The 19,062-nt window shown below is 29.9% G+C and overlaps 3 protein-coding genes across 4 annotated transcripts; 1 reads left to right on the top strand and 2 right to left on the bottom strand.

The window, feature by feature from the left end:
• Positions 1–3,100: 3,100 nt before the first annotated feature.
• LOC108758349 (uncharacterized) lies at positions 3,101–5,728 on the bottom strand. The gene is made up of 5 exons (XM_018503243.1): positions 5,620–5,728; positions 5,231–5,506; positions 4,931–5,133; positions 4,672–4,874; positions 3,101–3,321 (listed from the first exon to the last, which is right to left on the bottom strand). The coding sequence occupies exons 1-5, from the start codon at positions 5,621–5,623 to the stop codon at positions 3,114–3,116; spliced, it is 894 nt and encodes a 297-aa protein (XP_018358745.1). The 5' UTR covers positions 5,624–5,728; the 3' UTR covers positions 3,101–3,113.
• A 2,022-nt stretch (positions 5,729–7,750) lies between these two features.
• On the top strand, positions 7,751–11,706 carry Suv3 (Suv3 RNA helicase). The gene is made up of 14 exons (XM_018503182.1): positions 7,751–7,971; positions 8,266–8,504; positions 8,568–8,790; positions 8,952–9,120; positions 9,197–9,308; positions 9,368–9,498; positions 9,577–9,890; positions 10,017–10,158; positions 10,260–10,418; positions 10,501–10,681; positions 10,894–11,041; positions 11,124–11,245; positions 11,421–11,474; positions 11,553–11,706. Exons 1-14 carry the CDS (start codon positions 7,895–7,897, stop codon positions 11,687–11,689), a joined length of 2,208 nt encoding a protein of 735 aa, XP_018358684.1. The 5' UTR covers positions 7,751–7,894; the 3' UTR covers positions 11,690–11,706.
• A 4,224-nt stretch (positions 11,707–15,930) lies between these two features.
• LOC108758354 (pheromone-binding protein Gp-9) lies at positions 15,931–17,623 on the bottom strand. 2 transcript variants are annotated; one of them, XM_018503247.1, is made up of 5 exons: positions 17,527–17,623; positions 17,311–17,413; positions 17,001–17,116; positions 16,516–16,633; positions 15,931–16,071 (listed from the first exon to the last, which is right to left on the bottom strand). In XM_018503247.1, the coding sequence occupies exons 1-5, from the start codon at positions 17,566–17,568 to the stop codon at positions 15,974–15,976; spliced, it is 477 nt and encodes a 158-aa protein (XP_018358749.1). In that variant the 5' UTR covers positions 17,569–17,623; the 3' UTR covers positions 15,931–15,973. The 2 variants fall into 2 exon arrangements, with proteins under 2 accessions (XP_018358749.1, XP_018358750.1); XM_018503248.1 differs by having other exon boundaries at positions 17,311–17,407; positions 17,527–17,614.
• Between the last annotated feature and the right edge of the window lie 1,439 nt (positions 17,624–19,062).

Here is a 19,062-nt window from a genome sequence, read left to right as displayed (position 1 = left end):
TAACCACTTAATGTAATCGTGGGACAAAATCCTCGAAATCATTATAAAATTTATATAAAATCTCTATATATAATCCGATAATCATATATGCAACCACGAGAAATCATTGTATAATATTAAATAAAATCGTATATTTTACCAAATTACTTCATGGTAGTAGTGAAAAAAATTATTTGTAATCTCTCAGATGAAATTATGTAATCTGTGGGACAATATTTCAGCTAGTGGTTACCCTCTTGACTCAACTTTTTGTTTAGGCTACACCGCCGCGCCGATCCTAGCGTACCGAGAAAAAACATTTCGTTTAGGGCCTAAACTTTAGGCGATGTCAATCCTTGAGAAACTTAAAGTAATAAGTGGAGAATATAATACTTTATCAAAAATTATATAATGTAATTTATTAAAACAATTTAAACAAAGATGGAATTTCCCTTTACAGGTATTACAAAAAGTTATGACTTTTTTGGTTAAATTTTTCATCATTTTCCACTCAAACATTTTTTAATTAGTTTTGTAACATTTTACGCAGTATCTTCTCATTTTATGCGCATGTTTTCCAATCATTTATTTCAAATGAAAAATTAAGATGTAAAATAACATTTAATAAACGTTAAATAAATTAATGTCTCTCTCTCTCTCTCTCTCTCTGATACTTAATCTTACTTCAGAAGAATCTTTTATTATAGTAGTTATAATATTATTATTTATAATATTAATATTTATAATATTAGAATAATTATTATAACAGTAATATTATAATAATTATTTATAACATTATATTTATAATTATTTTATTTATAATATTTATAATTAAAATATTATCTCTTATTATAGTATTTATAATATTTTTTAATCATTTAAATAAAACTCATTTGTTATAAATGTAAATAATTTGAAATCTAATACTTCCTGTTTTCATCAATAATCTAGCTAATATTAAAAGAAAACTCTCTTAGTGAAAATGAGTGAACAACAATAGCAATCAATTTTAAACAAATATTAAGAAAGATTATTTATAAAATTATGCAATGATATATTTTTTCTTCTCTACTTTTAAAATAACATCTATATAATATTGATTATATCGATCGTTTAAAAAATTAAAAAACATCTTTTATTTTACTATTATTCTATGATTATTATATATACTACGATACTATTATACTATTATACTATGATTATTTAAAGTTTTTTTTATTGTTGGTCTATCCATAATATTTTACAAAAATAAATGATTCAATGAGAAATAATGCATAAATAGGGAATAAATATATGAGGCAAATACTAAGTATAAGCATATTCAGGCCTATGACGGTCAAAGCTAGATCTTTTTTGCCTAAATAATTCCCAGTGAATTATCTATATCCTAAATATGTACATGCATATATATCATATTTTTGTAGTTATTCAAACTGCGCGCCGAAATTTTTCCGGACTTTATCTAACGCAATTAAACTACAAAAATATGATATATATGCATGTACATATATAGGATATAGATAATTCACTGGAAATTATTTAGGCAAAATAGATCTAGCTTTGACCGTCATAGGCCTGAATATGCTTATACTTAGCGTTTAATTCTTGTCGGTCCGAATAAAATCTTATTATGAGGCAAATGTTTTGCTATGCAAACACATAATGACGTAATTCCCGTTCTCTCGTTATAGTCGCATGTCAGAAGCAAGAAATTATTCTCTTGTATTTTACATAACATTTTTTTGGATTTAGATAAAATAAACCACTTTCTCTTTAGTATTTGTATCTTAAAGGACGGATTAATAAAATGTGTTAGGCCCAGTTTCACAACTGACGGTTAACTCTTAACCGAGATTCAACTAATTTCTCATCTTTTTCCAATTCTAGAATTGAAAAGAGATAATGAATAAGTTGAACCTCGCGCGCGGTTAAGAGTTAACAGTCAGTTGTGAAACTGGGCCTTAGAGATTTGTTTTTCATAGATTAATGACTGAACATTTTGATCAGTTATCGACAAGCACTCGGACCGAAATTACATCACGAATTAAAATTTTTGCCTGATTATGCTTATAGTCCAAGGCTACTCAACTTTCGGTATCTAGTTCTTTTACTGATAACATTACAGATATATGATTACCAAAAATCGAAACTTAAAAAGACCGAAATCCAATCGATTCCGGTAACTGTTACGGTAAAAGGATGGGAATCAAAAATTGGATTTAGATTCGAATCTTTATCCGGACCGAAATTTTTTGAGCCGGTCCCTGGTTATCAATAGCGCGTATATGGACTTTTGGAGCTGAACAACTTACAATATAAGGATCAAAGCATCAGAGGCGTCATAGTTTTAAAATAAAGAAGTAAATGAAGAAATTTTGTAATTCAACAATCATATTTGTGACATGATTTTGTAAATCATTGAAATAAGAGATAGTTGTCATTAATAATATATGTAATACGTGAGACTGTATTACATACGTTGCCTTTTTAACAAGATTAATAGCTTGATTAACATATTTGTATTGACGAGATAATTTTTATTACTCTGTCGATGTATTTGTGAATCTGATCAGAGACGTGTAAAAAGAGTTGTATTTATTATATAGGACAGAGAAGAGAAAGCTGGATTGGGTCAATTGGAATGTTCAAAGATCACGAGCCCATAAGAGTATAACATCAATATTTATAAACACGGTTAGTAATATAATTCACTGATAAAAATATAAAATAAATATAAATAAAATTATGTAATTTATTTCTTAATACAAACAACTTAAATAGAGAAATACAAAATATGTATCATAAAATATAAATAACATTTATTCATTCTGATAATTATATTTTATTTGTTATAATATATATGTATATATAACATTTTATTCCAATAAAGTATATTTTTTGTCCTTAATTTATTTATCGCCTTTTTTCTTACTATCCTCTTTGTTTGTACTATTTACAGAAAGTAAATCTAATGGTAATAAAAAGTCGGCATGTTCTGGTAAGGTATTAAATGCAAAATTTATAAATTTTTGAAATTCTTTAGTAAGAGAATCAATTTTTTCTTGAAGCATTTTATTCTTACTGCGATATTTTGTAATCTTCTCACTCATTATATTTATAGTTTCTTCTTGTTTTTATATATATATATATATATATATATTTACCTCAAAATATTTGTTTATTGCTTGCAATTGTAAACTGCTACGTAATCTTTCCATGAAAAAAGTATAAATAATATTCATTACATTTCGTGTTTCGAGTTCATGACGTTGAGCACGCAACTCTTCCACTTTCTTACTCTCAATTTCCTTGATCCTTGCATCAAGTTTGAGATGCTGTTCCCTTTGTATATAAAAATCAAAAGTGCAGTATTTTATATATTACGATATTTCGAAAACTTAAAAGGTAACAAGGTAATCGAACCCTATATATAGCCTATCTAGTAACTCAATATAATTCACTCGCTGTTTATGGGTAATTACACAATTAATTCAATAGATAATACTAATAAGTCATACAGGCTGTCGAAATGATTTGATTGAAATAGTGTATTGCTTAATGTTTGTTCATTCTGTTATTAATAATAAAGCAAAATGCAGAATGATGTAATATTTTGTAGGTAAGCAAGCTTTCTATCAAGAGATGATGGATTATTAATTTTCAGAATTTACATTACTGTATCTCTCTATATATAATACTTTACAACATTGTATTTAGTTTATATATTTTCTATAGCGTTTTATTTATAACCAAAAAAAACCTCTTTGTAAAGTAGAATAAATATGGCCAACTTTTTTTTAGGCATATTGAGTAATTCATTGCCATAATTGGCAATTAATATTAATAAGCCATAATTGTAATGTTTTTGCTACTTTTGATATTCTAAACATGGATTATAATTCACCTACTAAACGTTGTAGGAATAAGTAAAATAATTAATAATAAATAAATAAATAAATAAGTAATCATATTATAAGTGTTTACATTAGATCAATTTATTTTCCATTTTTTAAGACATTTTTTTACGAAAAAGAGAAAAACATACTTAAACCACGTATTGGGTATACATACAGAGTGAATCAGAATAGTTAAACCAGTTTTTTACCTTACAAGAAAATTATCGACCTCACATCTAATTATCGACTTAACGATACAGTTGGATGCGTGAATACATGGTGAGAATTACTGATTTGGCACTGAGAAAAAGATGCATTTTTAATAACTTGTAACAATTTTCATAACTCAACATCAAACGTGCCGGTTTTTGCGCTCAAACTAGCAGTTTATATAAAGCGTTTTTTCGTTATGTAATTAGAAGCTATCACAATTAAGGCTATCTTCGTCTTCAGGGATCAGAAGACAAAGATAGCCCTAGCTGTGGTTGCTTTTGGTTGCATAACGAAAAAACGCTAATGATGTTATTTATGCATCCGATCTATATCGTTAAGTCGATAATTAGGTATGTAATTGATAATTTTTTTATAGGATAAAAAACTAATTCAACTACTCTGATTTATCTTGTATGTAAATAATCTCATATTTTTTTTAATATTAAAAAATATATGCTTCTTCTATTAAATATAACTATCAGTTTTCAATTTTGGACACTTAGCAAAAAATTAAAAAAAAATTGCAAAACTTAGGTAGGCTATAAAGGCTATCTGGTTATTTTATTTACACATTTTTGGATACCTCATAATGTTATTAAAATCAACAATCATTTTTTCTTTCTGTGCCCGACGAGTTTGCTCAAGTTCATTATAAAGAGATGTAACAACCCAATTCATCTGAGGTCGAATTTTTCTTAGCACATCGTGTGTTGTATCCATTTGCGCTTTTATGATGGCCTTTTGCAATTCCTTATTGCGTTTGGCATCTGCATCTATCAACTCTACCTGTTGTATAATTTTAAATAAATTTTTATTCATTACATGTTGTGTAAACTGGTCACCTGCAACTTCTCCGCCAATTCCTGCTGAGCGGCCTTGAAATATTCCTCATATTTAGCATGAATTTCATCCGCGTTGCGTCTAATGGCAAATCTCTTTTCAGCTTCAAGTATACGACATTCCTCTGCAAATTCATCCCTCAGTTTTTTCTGCGTCACTGTTTCGATCTCTGCCTGAAACTTCTTCAGCTCTCCTTCGCCCAGTGCTGATAAATCAAGAATTTATAATATGTTAACGAGCATAAATATAAGTATATGGATCACTTTTGATGTTTCATCTAATTCAAATCCAGTAAGTATTACCTAGAATATCACTATGTAGATATGATTTAAGAATTTTCTGCTTTTCCGCCCACGTTCCCATCACGTCTGTCTTTAATTGACTGTCTTGTGAGGCGCAACATAATTGTTGTGAAAGTTTGGCAGGTGCTGAATCTAACAGCTTCACAGCTTCCTGATGACTGTAGTCGAAAAGAACTTGTGCCAGCGTAGTGCCAAGACGTCGTTGAATTTCCGATCTTGTCGGATTTTCATCTCGCGCAGCGCATTCCAACTTGCGAAATTTACGGGAGGTACAAACTGCATAAACACATTTGCAGAAATAAAGTTTTTGCAATTTCTATTGAATGATGTCTTCTTAAGATCAGATTGCATATATATTTTCTTGTGTATCTTAACGCAGCGTCGCTTACACATTACGTTATCAAGAAAGACGGCACATTCTTTATATTTAGCAGATTTAGCTTATATTTTACAGGAAATTAACCCTTTGCTCGCCATGCAGCAACTCTGCGTCATTCGTAAACTAGAAGAAACAAATGAACGTAATAGGTGAAGATAGACGAATTTTTACAAGTATATACCATGTTATAAATACATATACCTATCATGGTACATATATTGTATGTAATACTCCAAAAATCCGGATTTGCTACGTCTTTTTGATACCTGGGGCGACAAGCTCAATATATTATTCACAAGGTAAGATCATCATTTCCCCTATTTGACTATAATAATAATAAAAGTCTAGTCAAATTTAGATTAAGTAGGGGAGACCGGGGCCGATTGTCAGTTTTTGATTATTGATTTTTAGAAAAAAGTGGATGCCTGATTTTGAAATATTATATACGTTACAATATACCTATATCCTTCAGGTATTAAAAAAAATTTAACTTAGACAACCAAATAACTCGAAACATCGCGATTAAATAAAAAAATGTTTAAAACAAAAATTGTTGGATATGAAGGGGCTGATTGAACTATGACATTGACAATGATCTTGACCTTCATTTTCAAGGTTTGGCAAAAACGGGCTGAAAATTTGCATAAAGAAACAACTTCGTAATTTTATAAGATATTATAAGATAAATATTATAAGACAAAATTCGCACTATATTACCTTGTTTGAATTTTCAATTTCGTTTAATAACATTCAATTACTTTTATTTACATATATAGAAGATACGAAATTAAAATTTTTTCGTTCAAAGACTCATTACCCCGGATCTACAATAGGATAAAGCTTTCTATCTTTCGGTAATTCCACATATCTACCAATCGCTGTACAAATACCGACTGTGATAATATTCGAGATAAGTCCGGATCTACAATAGAGTTTTAAGCCTTAAACCATAAGAAATGGGCGAATCACAGTCGCTTATTCTTCTGTAATTCGACTGTAATTGGTCAATTTCTTACGGCTTAAGGCTTAAAACACCTATTGTAGATCCGGGGTAATTGGTCAGTTTCTTATGGCTTAAGGCTTAAAACCCTATTGTAGATCCGGGGTTAAACTATCCCTCCTGAGGACAGTTGGCACGCTTCTATCCTGAGGAATTAGTACAGAGACGAACCACATCTATTTTCGACGATACGATTTTATCGATAGTGTCAAAAAATGTACGTAGTCGCGTAGTTCTCAAACTGAAAATGAATGTACTGGCGGTAGTATACGGGCGATTTCGACGGTAAAGCTGAAAACACAATAGACACAGGCAATAGGCACAGGCAACAGGGAATAACGAGCCGTCCAATCAGAGCTTTGGGGTATAAGTTCGATATTATATCCCAGAGCTCTGATTGGACGGCTCGTTATTCCCTGTTGCTTGTGCCTAGTGCCTGTATCTATTGTGTTTCCAGCTTTATACCTCCTTAAAGGCCCGTCTACAATACACGGTGTAAGAAGTAAGAGTAAGAAATTGACCAATCACAGTCGATTATTCTTCTTACATTCGACTGTGATTGATCAATTTCTTAAGGTGCGATTTCACGCTGACGCTAGACGCTCATTTTCAGCGTCCAAACAGGTCACGTGATCAAAATTAACGCTTGGTATTCGTCAATTTTGATCACGTGACCTGTTTTGACGCTGAAAATGAGCGTCTAGCATCAGCGTGAAATCGCGCCTTCACAGTTGACGCTCGACACTCGATTCGAGCATCAAATTAATCACGTGATCTTTTTCTTAGCGGGAGAATGGCCCTGATCAACCAATCACAATAAATTATTCTCATAATTCGACTGCGATTAGCCAAAAAGGAACCGATTCTCTAAAAAAAGGAATCGATCCAGTAAGAATCGAGATTCCGAAGAATCAGATAATAATCGATTATTTTGAGCCTAAAATAATCGATTTTTTTCAAGAATCGGAAAAGGATTTCCCATCACTACTGTATATCGTTCTTAACCTCATCTCTTCATGATATACTTCTATCTCTGCGCTCGTATACTTAACTGTTATAAAAATAATGAAAATCTCCTATCTATAATAGTAATTCTGCTGATTGAGTTAATCGTCGATTAAGTTAATCGGCGTTGGTAACAGTCGCCCTAAAATCCTTAATTAAAGAAGAAAAAGAAGAATACTGTTTAATACGATTGATCGATGTACATACATTAGGTTGCGAGCTATGTACTTCTGATTTCCTGCGATGTTTTGACAAGATTTTGTCCACGATTGAAAGAAAGATGATACTTATTAAATGTGCCATGACAGAACAGTTGATGCGAAAAAGCGCTTTGTCAGCGGCAGCATTCATACGCAGGTGTGTATACATATACATATGTTAGAATTAGATATTAAAGATTATGTATCTATACACTTTGATCATATCTCTTCTTTATCTTCTTTTTGTCTAATAAATTGTATATTGCAAAGTTAAGATGTATCAAGAATAGGTCTGTTCTTTTTGGCTGAACTGTTGCACCAGTTCATCTTCTTCTTTCCTCCTGAAGAGAAAAGGAAGAAAGATAAACTGATGCAAGAGTTCAGCTAAAAAGAGCAAGCCTAATATTTCTACTATGATTCCTGTTTTATTTGTTTCATTGCTTGTTGCTAGGTCAACAGCTCTCGGCACAAATTATGTCCAACCATGCAGAGGCAAGAAAAGCGACAGTAATACAAACGTACCGGAATCTTTGTTCCACCCTGTACCCATCAAACCAAATCCAGATGATATAAATGTCGGCGCTGAATTAACTGGATCTTCTTTGAAGAAGACAGATCTCTTAAAGATATTGAATACCTTCTCAAACAAGACAGAAATCAAGGAATTAGCTCAGCAATATGGATTACATAGTGTGTAGGAATTCAAATATATATGTCGCTGATCATGGTTTTTAATTGTGGAATTGATTTTAGGCTATCTTCAGGGACAGGCTTTCACAAACTTTAAACAGTATTGCGTAGGAACGGAATCATTACCTGTGGATCTCTATGTAGTCCTGAGTGATATCCTGCAAGGCGCTGGAAACATTGCTGATATTTTTCCGTACTTCATGAGTCATGCCAAGAAAATATTTCCACATCTTGATTGCTTAGATGATCTCAAAAAGATTAGTGATCTACGAAGTCCTGCTACTTGGTAAGAAAAAAATATAAATTTACATAATATTAAAGTTATCAAGATTTATTATCTTATTAATACACAATTACTATATTATTATTTTAAGTAGATTATAATGTATTTTCTAATATTAAAAAAAAAGATGTTTTCTACAAAAATAACAAAATTTGATTATTTAGGTATCCGCTAGCAAGATCAAAAAATAGAAAAATAATTTTTCACGCTGGACCAACAAACAGTGGAAAAACTTATCATGCTCTAGAAAGATTTATTACTGCAAAAAGCGGGGTATATTGCGCACCGCTAAAGTTACTGGTTGTAGAAGTATTTCATAAATGCAATGAAAGGGTAGATATATATTTATTTTAGTTACATTCATCAAAGATAATAAAGATATAATAAAGGTATTTAACATTATTTTTAGGGAACACCATGTGATTTATTAACTGGAGAAGAACGGAAATGTGTCAAAGGCTATGATAATCCAGCAAGTCATTTATCTTGTTCTGTAGAAATGGCAAATCTACAAAATAATTGTGAGTACTTTGGCATCTTTAACATTTACACAAGAAAATACGATCACAATCTATTGCAGATGAAGTAGCAGTGATTGATGAAATTCAATTAATGCGTGATCTTAATAGAGGCTGGGCGTGGACAAGGGCCCTTCTAGGAATTCCTGCGGATGAGATACATTTGTGTGGTGAAGCTGCTGCTATAGAATTGGTATCTTTTATCTTTGTATTATACATTTACGAATTATGTTCTAATATTTGACGTCTATTAACTAAAAGCAACGTATAGGTAAAAGCTATATGCGTTTCAACGGGCGAAAATGTAGAAGTTCGCAGATATAAACGATTAACAGAACTAGAGATAGAAAACCGAGCTGTCGAAATGTTGAATAACGTTATGCCGGGAGATTGCATAGTCTGCTTTAACAAAAACGATATATATACTGTGTCGCGTTCTCTTGAGAGCAAAGGAAAAGAAGTGGCTGTAATATATGGCAGCTTACCACCAGGTACCAAGCTGGCGCAAGCTGCGAAATTTAACGATCCTAACAATTCTTGTAAAATCTTGGTAGCAACCAATGCCATTGGAATGGGTTTGAATTTGTAAGTTTTATGCATGTATATGTTGAATTTGAATCTATATATATACGTTTATTGTTTGAGGTTTTAAGTAATATAGGTGTATATAATTAAAAATGATTGTCTTAAAAGTATCATGTATCGTTCTAGGCATATTCGAAGAATTATATTTTATTCGTTAATTCAGCCAACATCTAATGAAAAAGGTGAAAAAGAAATGGAAGTTATATCTGTGTCGGCGGCTTTACAAATAGCAGGTCGTGCTGGACGTTATGGCACAGCTTGGGAAACAGTAAGTAATAATCTAATTTATTTCTGAACATCACAAAAAAAGACAATACAGAGGAAAATGTAGAAGTATTAAATTATAGTTACCCCGCGTTTACTTCACAGGGCTATGTAACTACATTTAAACGAGAGGATCTACCTACTTTGAAAAATTTGTTGAATCAAACACCAGAAACAATAACGCAAGCTGGTCTCCATCCAACGGCGGATCAAATTGAGCTGTACGCTTATCATTTGCCAAACTCGTCATTATCAAATCTAATGGTAGATTTCGCACGGAGATGACAATGGAATTAATTGTAATGAATCATAAATAATTCCGCTTATAATGCTTTATCTATTTTAGGATATTTTTGTATCGTTGTGCACAGTCGACGATTCCCTTTACTTTATGTGTCACATAGATGACTTTAAATTCTTAGCCGACATGATACAGCATGTTTTATTGCCACTCCGCGCAAGATACGTATTTTGTTGTGCACCGATTAATCGGAAATCACCCTATGTGTGCACCATGTTCTTGTTATATAATTTTTACTTATTTATAAATATGTAACACACACACACACATATATAAGTATTAAGCATTATATTACTTATATATCGACTGTTAAAGCTAATAATTAAAATTATGGAAAAAGAATTAGTATTAATATAAGATCTGCTTTATTTTTAGAAAATAAAATTTCAATTTTTATTCTTATGTTTCTAGTATATATAAATATGTATTTTTTTTAGTTTGCACGTCAATACAGTAAAAATGATGCAATAACATTCAACTGGTTATGCCAACACATCGGGTGGCCCTTTCGAATGCCAAGAACTATCATCGATCTAGTGCATTTGGAAGGCGTTTTTGATGTATTAGATCTTTATTTATGGCTAAGGTATAATGAGAGATTGTATTATTCTTAATTATGTATCATTGTTTTTTTGACGTTCTCATTTTCATTATCTTATATTTTGTAGTTACCGTTTCATGGACCTGTTCCCGGATGCTGAAATGGTCCGTGACATTCAGAAGGAACTCGATGCACTCATCGAGGCAGGAATAGTTAAATTAACAACTTTATTGTTCCATTCGGAAGCAGGTAAGCGTGATTTTTTTTGAAACGTAAAAAATATTTATAATATAATTTAAAATTTTCCTCGCATAGAACTATATGTTTGTGCGTGCGTGCGTGCGTGTAATTTTATGTTATACCAAATTTGATTTTTATAATAATTGTGAAATATTTAACACAGGAAAATCTTTTTTTTTTTTAGGTGGAGAGACCGATAGTTTCGAGTTGCAGACGCAAAAGCAAAATTTCTATAGAGGTAAATCCTTTTATCATGCATAAAAAAACAACTCAATTGCGATGCTTGAGTGCTAAATTATACGTAATGTTTTTTTAGATTTTAAAGGAACTGGTAAACGTGGCATGGGTAAAGGTAAATTGACTGAAAGATTAATAGTGGAAGGGCTCTTAACGCCACAAATGTTACGTGAACTACAACAGGAATGGATTGTGTCAACAAAAAAGAAAAAATAATACTATATCCATAGAGACGAAATATTAAAGGAAATTCTTTTATTGTGATCAACATTATTGTGAATGAAAAAAGTTTAATTAAGTTGATATAATATGAATAATGATATGAATTCTCTAAGAGTACTAACATTGTAAATAATAACATTGTTACATGCACAATTTTGTGTAAAAATCATGTCATTATAAGTATTATTTTAATATTTAGTGTATTGTTTTTATGCAATCTTTATGTATTCATATACATATACAATGTATCCAGTTTCGAAAATAAAATTTACACAGCACAAAGTTTACACGCACGCACGCACGTTTATATATATATATGTATATATATATATATAAACTAACAGTTTATCCGATAAAAAGATGTCCATTTTTTAGTTCATATATAAATTTTGTACTCTACAGATTTTATTTTCGTAAGTGGTTAAACAGATATTGAGCATTGATAAAATATATTGAAAATTCTTTTCTCGTTTTATATATTAAATAAATACCTATTTATTTTAATCGGTCATAATTCATTTTGAAATGTAGGACAAATAATGAATTACATATATTTATTTATTAATGTAAAATAATTAGAAAATAAATTTTTGATACGTTTTAAAAATGTATAGGGTAAGTGCGGGTAATACGGCAGTGTGGGGAATATGCCACACCTTTTGTTTTACAGTGATACCGATTAGCAGTGCTTCCGTCAGTGCTACAGCATCGTGCATAATTGTGTGCTTGATATCTTGCATAAGCATCAACAATTTCCTGGCAACGGTATTGTTTCTATGAGGTAAATATGATATGACGGCATGGTATACGAAAACGTGCTTTCATAGTGTCTTATATAAGTTATTATTCAAGCGTTACACAATATTTAGCTCGAATAGCTTGTTAACCTATAAATATGGGTTAAAATGAATATATTCAGTATGTCATTGATTCATTTTCTTAACAGTCGTATTGTATAGGCTCATTACAAGATAAAATGGCGTCTTGGGGCAATACGCCATTACTTTTATTCGGGTAAAATGGAAGTACTATCATTTCCTCTAATATAGGTTAGGATGCTATAAACAAACGTTTTGCCGCATAATCCCGTTGTGACAGAATATCCGTATTGACAAATAATTAATAAATAAACTTAAATGTGCCTCAAAATTTATTTTACATTTTGTATAGGTAACTTAACCTAACCTAATCTATTGAAGTTACCTATGTTACCTATAATCTTATATTGTTTATATTACTTATGTTATTTTCATCATAAAAATCATTTATATGTTCAAATATTTATTTTCATCATAAAAATCATTATTAATAGGTTCAAATGTTTATTTTCATTATAAAAATAATTAATAATGTGTTCAAATGTTTATTTTTATCATAAAAATAATTAATAATATATTCTTGCAATAAAAAACAAAATAAATGTCATATTTAGCTTTTTTTGGTATTAATTACTGCTATAAAAGTACTTCCTTTATAAGAAAACTTTCCAGAACCAGATAATATAAAATTTATTTCTGTCAGCAGTAAATACGTAAATTAAAGTTGTGAGGTCCTATAGGGATCATTTAAAAATATCATATGGATGTGATAATAAAATGATAAATTACTAAAAGAAATTATAACTCCAGACATACATAACATACTGAGAATTACATATGCGATTTTTGTTTAAATTTTAATTTTTCCAATTTTTATATTATTTTTGCAAAGTTTATATTAATTCTATATTAAACCATATAGGTTAATTCTATATTGATATTGGCTTAATAAAAATATTTTTTTATTTCCTAATCAACATTCCATAAAACAATTTCTATGCATATAATTACTCAACGGACGATTTTTGGCTTTTTTATTTTTTGTCAAATACAACATTATCAAATAAAAAATTATTTAATTTGAGAACATATATCGATAAAGGAATATATGTGTATAGTTTGTGTTCCTCTGTGTGTGCGCGCGCGCGCGCGCGTGTGTGTGCATGTATCGATTTCAACTTTAAAAACTACCTTACAGCAATAAATTCTCCTTAGATAAATACAATTTCTCCACTTTTTTCTATAGTAATTATTATAGACGCGCGATGTAGATTAATACATAATAACATACATACCTTGTTAGTTTTTTTTACATAAATATTATTAAATTTTAGAAAAATAATATTTAAAAATAATGAAAAATTTTATTATAAATATATTTTTAAAAAAATATTTTTTCTGTACGAATTAAAAATTTTCAAGTAATTTTTATTCTACCGTTTACCTCCCTTGTAGAAAAGTACTACTGAGTACTAGGAGTATTTTGAGGCACTACTGTACACTACCGTACACTACGTAGTAGTGCAGAAGTGTTCAATAGTGCTGAGTAGTGCTAAGATCTTCTATATATTCGCGTTTCGGCAAGATACAAAATGCAGGAAACGAGTATGCATCACAGAAACTAACTATTAATAATTCTATTTTTAAAAAAGCGCTTTCAGAGACTCTATGGTCGCGTTCAGCAGACTCAACTGTTCACTGTTGTGGAGCGGATCCGTGAGCGGCTGAGCGCTCGCTGCTATTGGATGATCTAGAAGAATACACCAATAGCAGCAAGTGCTCACGGATCTGCTTCACAACAGTTGAGTCTGCTGAACACGACCAATAAGAACACTCAGATCGAGCTAAGAGTAAGTAGAGTTCTAGATTTATCAGAGAGGCGCAACCGGTTTAAGTCAGTATGACAAAGGTGCTAAGGAGAGTACTAAACATGGCCGACATGCTATGAAACTGCCTTTAAACTATGTCAAGATAAGACGTGTAGGATAATGTGAGATAGAATGTATAGGATAAATAGTACGCTCTGCAACCAATCAGAAAACAGGATTCCGATGATACGAAGCAAAATCTATCGGAATCCTGTTTTCTGATTGGTTGCAGAGCTTCGTACGACGCAAATCGGATGCAGTGTGAATCCAGCATTACGGAAAACAAGTCTATCTTGCGTCGGTACTGCGTATTACACCGCTTGGTTGGCGGCGTCCACAGCGTACATATAATACTCTGCAAGCGGCATAGTTGGTACTGCGTATTACACCGCTTGGTTGGCGGCGTCCACAGCGTACATATAATACTCTGCAAGCAACATAGTATGCAATATCGCCGCACGATGGACTCGTTTTCCGTAAATCCGTAAAGAGAAAATGACGCGGATCCCTATAAAGAGGCATACGTAAATGAAATCCGTTACTTACTCTTAACTCGATCAAAGTGTTCTTATAGAGTCTCTGAAAGCGCTTTTTTTTGAATACCGTTATTAATAGTTACTTTCTGTGATGCATATTCGTTTCTTGCATTTTGTATCTTGCCGAAACGCGGATATATGAAAGATCTTAGCACTACTCAGCAGTCTCAGAACTACAAAACACTTCTGCACTACTACAGTAGTGTAGCGGTGCTGTAGTACAGTAGTGTCTCAAAATACTCCTAGTGCTCAGTAGTACTTTTCTATAAGGACTATTCTAATAATTTTAGAAAATTAAGATGTAAAGATGAATCACAGGAATAATAAAATAAGAAAGTTTCACTACATTAATTAAAAAGACTTTAATTCATGTTACGATATAACAGAAGGATATTGTACTTATATAATAATAAAAATAAGAGATAAAAATATATTATATTTGTTAAAAAAGTTTTATAGTAATGATATTACAAAAAGTATATATTTTTATCAGTAAAAAAACTTTACATATATAACGCAAAGTAAAAAATTTGATTTTATAAATGTTTCAAATTTAATTGAACAAATTATATGTAACTAAATAAAACACAATTTTTGTATATGCAACTTTATTAGAAAGATACGATTCGGTGAACGATTAGAGTATTATAGAATACATATAAGTGTACAGTTTTATTTAATATAAATTGTATTGTATTGTATGTACACTAAGAAAGTCTATATTACGGGCTGTCACTAACATAAGTGATTAATGTATATTTTTATTGACATAAAGGCATAAGTTATTATTTCAATAATCATCCTTTATATCAATAAAAATATTGGTACATGAATTAATTACTTATATAACATATTATAGGACCGTATATGTGATAACACAAATTATAGAAATTAAAGCCTTAAACGGTCTAGCTGGATCTTAAATGCCTGTATGATTCTTGTGTGAATTTATATACTATCGTATGTAGTCCCCAGAAACGCGCGCCGAAATAATTTTTTGGTCTTGAAAACGTTAACTCTACTAAACTACCACAGTAATATCACAAGTTAAATTGACTAGTGATTTAACAAATATTTCCGTTCCTCCATTACAGCTTTTGCAGCACATACAAGCAGGGAGAAGCTTTTCTCACATTCTTGCGTAATATCTCTCACTGTACAAATAAAAATTCAAAATAATATAGTTAAAAAAATAAATACTTAATCATGTTTCCTATAGATATTGTATTTTTATAACAACTATAACATTCTAAAAGCATTATACAAGTGCAAATACATAAAGCGTACATAATAATTTTTTTGTAATTCCTTATTTCTTGTTAACTTTAGGGTAATTTATACAGTATGTCAAAGAGGTAAAGTCTACATATTCTAGGAAATGAGAACTAAAATTTTTTTTAATTTATTATAATCTATAAATAATGTGTCACTTGTACAAGAAATTATTAGAAAAAGTATGTAATATCTCTTTCTTAACAGTAATTTTGCAACTACATATTAAATTTCGGAAATTGTTCGAAACAAAAACGCTTTCGTGTGAACATTTTTGTTGAACTAAACAATCAAATAACATATATAATTCAAGATATATATCTTACCTTCTTTCATGCATTTACTCCCAATTCGGTGAACAATGGCTTGATCAGGAAAATCACCATACTCTAAATTTATTCTTACATGAATTTGCGGTTCGTTAATGTTTGAATCTTCGTCCATCTAACATTATTAAGAAGAAATTAGGAATCAAAGTAAAATACGTGAATTTATTTTAATTATTTTGCAGAATTTAAGCGCTATATGTAAATTAAAACATATTTATTAAATTAAGTATATTATAGCATAATATTTTTACTAACACCATATAATAACATCAACTTTTGTATAATTTTACATTGAACATATATGTATATGCAGCAATAAATATATATGTATAAGCAACAATGTGTTTTATTAATTGCATTCATAATTGTTACATTAGAAATTAAGTTTCGAATAATTTAAAATTTTATTACGATATATTAATCTTGCATTGTTGGACATTATATACATATAAAATACGTATAGCATATTTGAAAACACTTACTAAATTCTGTCTTTTTAAGGCACACGCAATCCAGCAGCCCATTTTTCTTGTTCTTTCTTCATTTTCGGGTTGGGTGGGTAAGTCAGACCCCATGTCTTCGAGACCGTATACATCAGCTAAAAAATAAAAACAATTAATGTAAAAGACAGTTTAAAAAAAAAAGTTTAAATAAACATTACAAGATTGTAAGAAAAATATTCAAATTTGATAAAACAAAATTTGAAAATTAAACTAAAATATTGATGAGAGAATTTAGATGACGATCACAAGGATCTTCAATAATATGCAATAATAATTAGATATAACTTACCATCAGTCACATTATTTTCAGCCTGGCAAGCTTCAACATCATTCACAGTAGTTTCTATTATATTTTTAATTTTTTTTAGTTCTATTGAACTAGACGGCTGAAACTTACAAAATATTTATTTCATTTATTTTATATAGTTTTTAATACATATTATTATAAATAACTCCTTTATAGTTTATTGAAATAGTTAAAGTAGTTTATTGACAGAATATTTACAGCAATTATTAAAATACAGGCGTAAAGCACGAGACTTTTCATTTTATGTAGGTGATATCTTCACTGCAATAAGCGTAATTATTCAAAATAACTGTTCTTACGCCGTATATATATTCGTTCACTCTTCGATAAAATACAGATAAAATACATAGGTCAAAAGAAATAAGATTATAGATCATATAAACATCAATTATATAACACTAATAGTGACAATTTGCTATATGACAATGTTTTAATACTAACTTATGATGTAAATTGATATAAGTATAAAAAATTAAATTAAGTATAGAGAAATAGACTCGTGTAAAAATGCTACGCAATAAATTAAAATGTCAAGGCTTTTATTATAAACAACAATAATAGTTAATTAATAAAATTCAAATTTTAATTACATACATATAACGCTAAAAAACCTCTAACGTTTCGACTTACAGTCTTCATCAGTGATTACAAAGAACACATATTTATATAATCCTTAACAATGTCAACGAACGTATTTATATAACAAAAATTATCGCTCTAAGCTAATCTCATATACTTCTGCGTTAAGATGTTACGGATCTATATAGGTATCCGGTCTGAAGATTAAAAGTCCATAATTATAAAATTGTGGGTAACCGCAGTTCATCGGTTATTATCGAGAATCAGCTCCTAATAGGTCTATGATGATGCAAATTCAGCATTTTATTGTAACTGTAATTTAAATTAAGTATATAAAAGACTGAACGAATATTGACTATAAAAGATTAAATCAACGGTAAAAGTCTAAAATACATGACATTTGCTTTTTTGCACAGAGAGAGTTTTTCTTAGAATTTATCCTGAAAATATGACAGTTGTTGGACAATATTGTGGTGTATCTCGAAAAATTTTAATGTAAATCTCTCTCATTCATTAATAAAACTGTAATAAAGTATATAATAAGTTTGATCAATTTTACTGAAGTGCATGATAAAAATCTTTAAAATATTGTATTGTACCATAATTACCATATTTTCAGAATAAATTTTAAAAGAAAATTCTCTCCGTGTGAGAACACCCTGTATACACGTTGAAGCTTTCTAATATCGGTTTTATATCATCGGTAATACAAAAAATGTTTAGATTAGAGCTTCAAGATCATGGATCACGTAAATTGAAGTACATACACAAAAAAAAAATATAATGATAAATAACTAATACAAAATTTTATTATTGTAAATATAGGTTGCTAAGATGTGAATTTCGCATACAGTTTTCTCATATATTTACAATTATCTCATATAAATATGTTTATATTCTGATTAGTTAATCATTATTTTGTTTCACTGTTTGTGTTAAGTAAATTAATAGTATGTGTTTATTTTTGCTTTAAATTCTAGAATTTCTTTAGTTTTCCAAGTGTGGCGTGATTCTGGGTTGATTTATTTCAATATTAATACTTTCTCTTTTGGGAAGCAATAAAAATATATTTTTCTGAATCATCATTTTTACATGTTTTTATTTGGCAAGTACGATCATTTTGGTTTCTCAAGCTATTACTTCAAAATGATCGCG

This window comes from Trachymyrmex cornetzi, unplaced genomic scaffold (genome assembly GCF_001594075.2).
Source record: "Trachymyrmex cornetzi isolate Tcor2-1 unplaced genomic scaffold, Tcor1.1 scaffold156, whole genome shotgun sequence".
Taxonomy (NCBI): domain Eukaryota; kingdom Metazoa; phylum Arthropoda; class Insecta; order Hymenoptera; family Formicidae; genus Trachymyrmex; species Trachymyrmex cornetzi.
The sequence above is the reverse complement of the archived record's forward strand: the minus strand, read 5'-3'. Positions and strand labels throughout refer to the sequence as shown.

Coding starts and splice junctions, on each gene's coding strand:
- LOC108758349 (XM_018503243.1), bottom strand. Junction 5,134..5,230: donor TCTACATAGTGATATTCTAG/GTAATACTTACT, acceptor TTGATTTATCAG/CACTGGGCGAAGGAGAGCTG. Junction 4,875..4,930: donor AATTGGCGGAGAAGTTGCAG/GTGACCAGTTTA, acceptor ATTATACAACAG/GTAGAGTTGATAGATGCAGA.
- Suv3 (XM_018503182.1), top strand. CDS start 7,895: ATGATACTTATTAAATGTGCCATGACAGAACAGTTGATGCGAAAAAGC. Junction 10,682..10,893: donor GTGCACCATGTTCTTGTTAT/ATAATTTTTACT, acceptor ATTTTTTTTAGT/TTGCACGTCAATACAGTAAA. Junction 11,475..11,552: donor AAAGCAAAATTTCTATAGAG/GTAAATCCTTTT, acceptor ATGTTTTTTTAG/ATTTTAAAGGAACTGGTAAA.
- LOC108758354 (XM_018503247.1), bottom strand. CDS start 17,568: ATGAAAAGTCTCGTGCTTTACGCCTGTATTTTAATAATTGCT. Junction 17,414..17,526: donor CCTGTATTTTAATAATTGCT/GTAAATATTCTG, acceptor ATATTTTGTAAG/TTTCAGCCGTCTAGTTCAAT. Junction 16,072..16,515: donor GAGTAAATGCATGAAAGAAG/GTAAGATATATA, acceptor TTATTTGTACAG/TGAGAGATATTACGCAAGAA.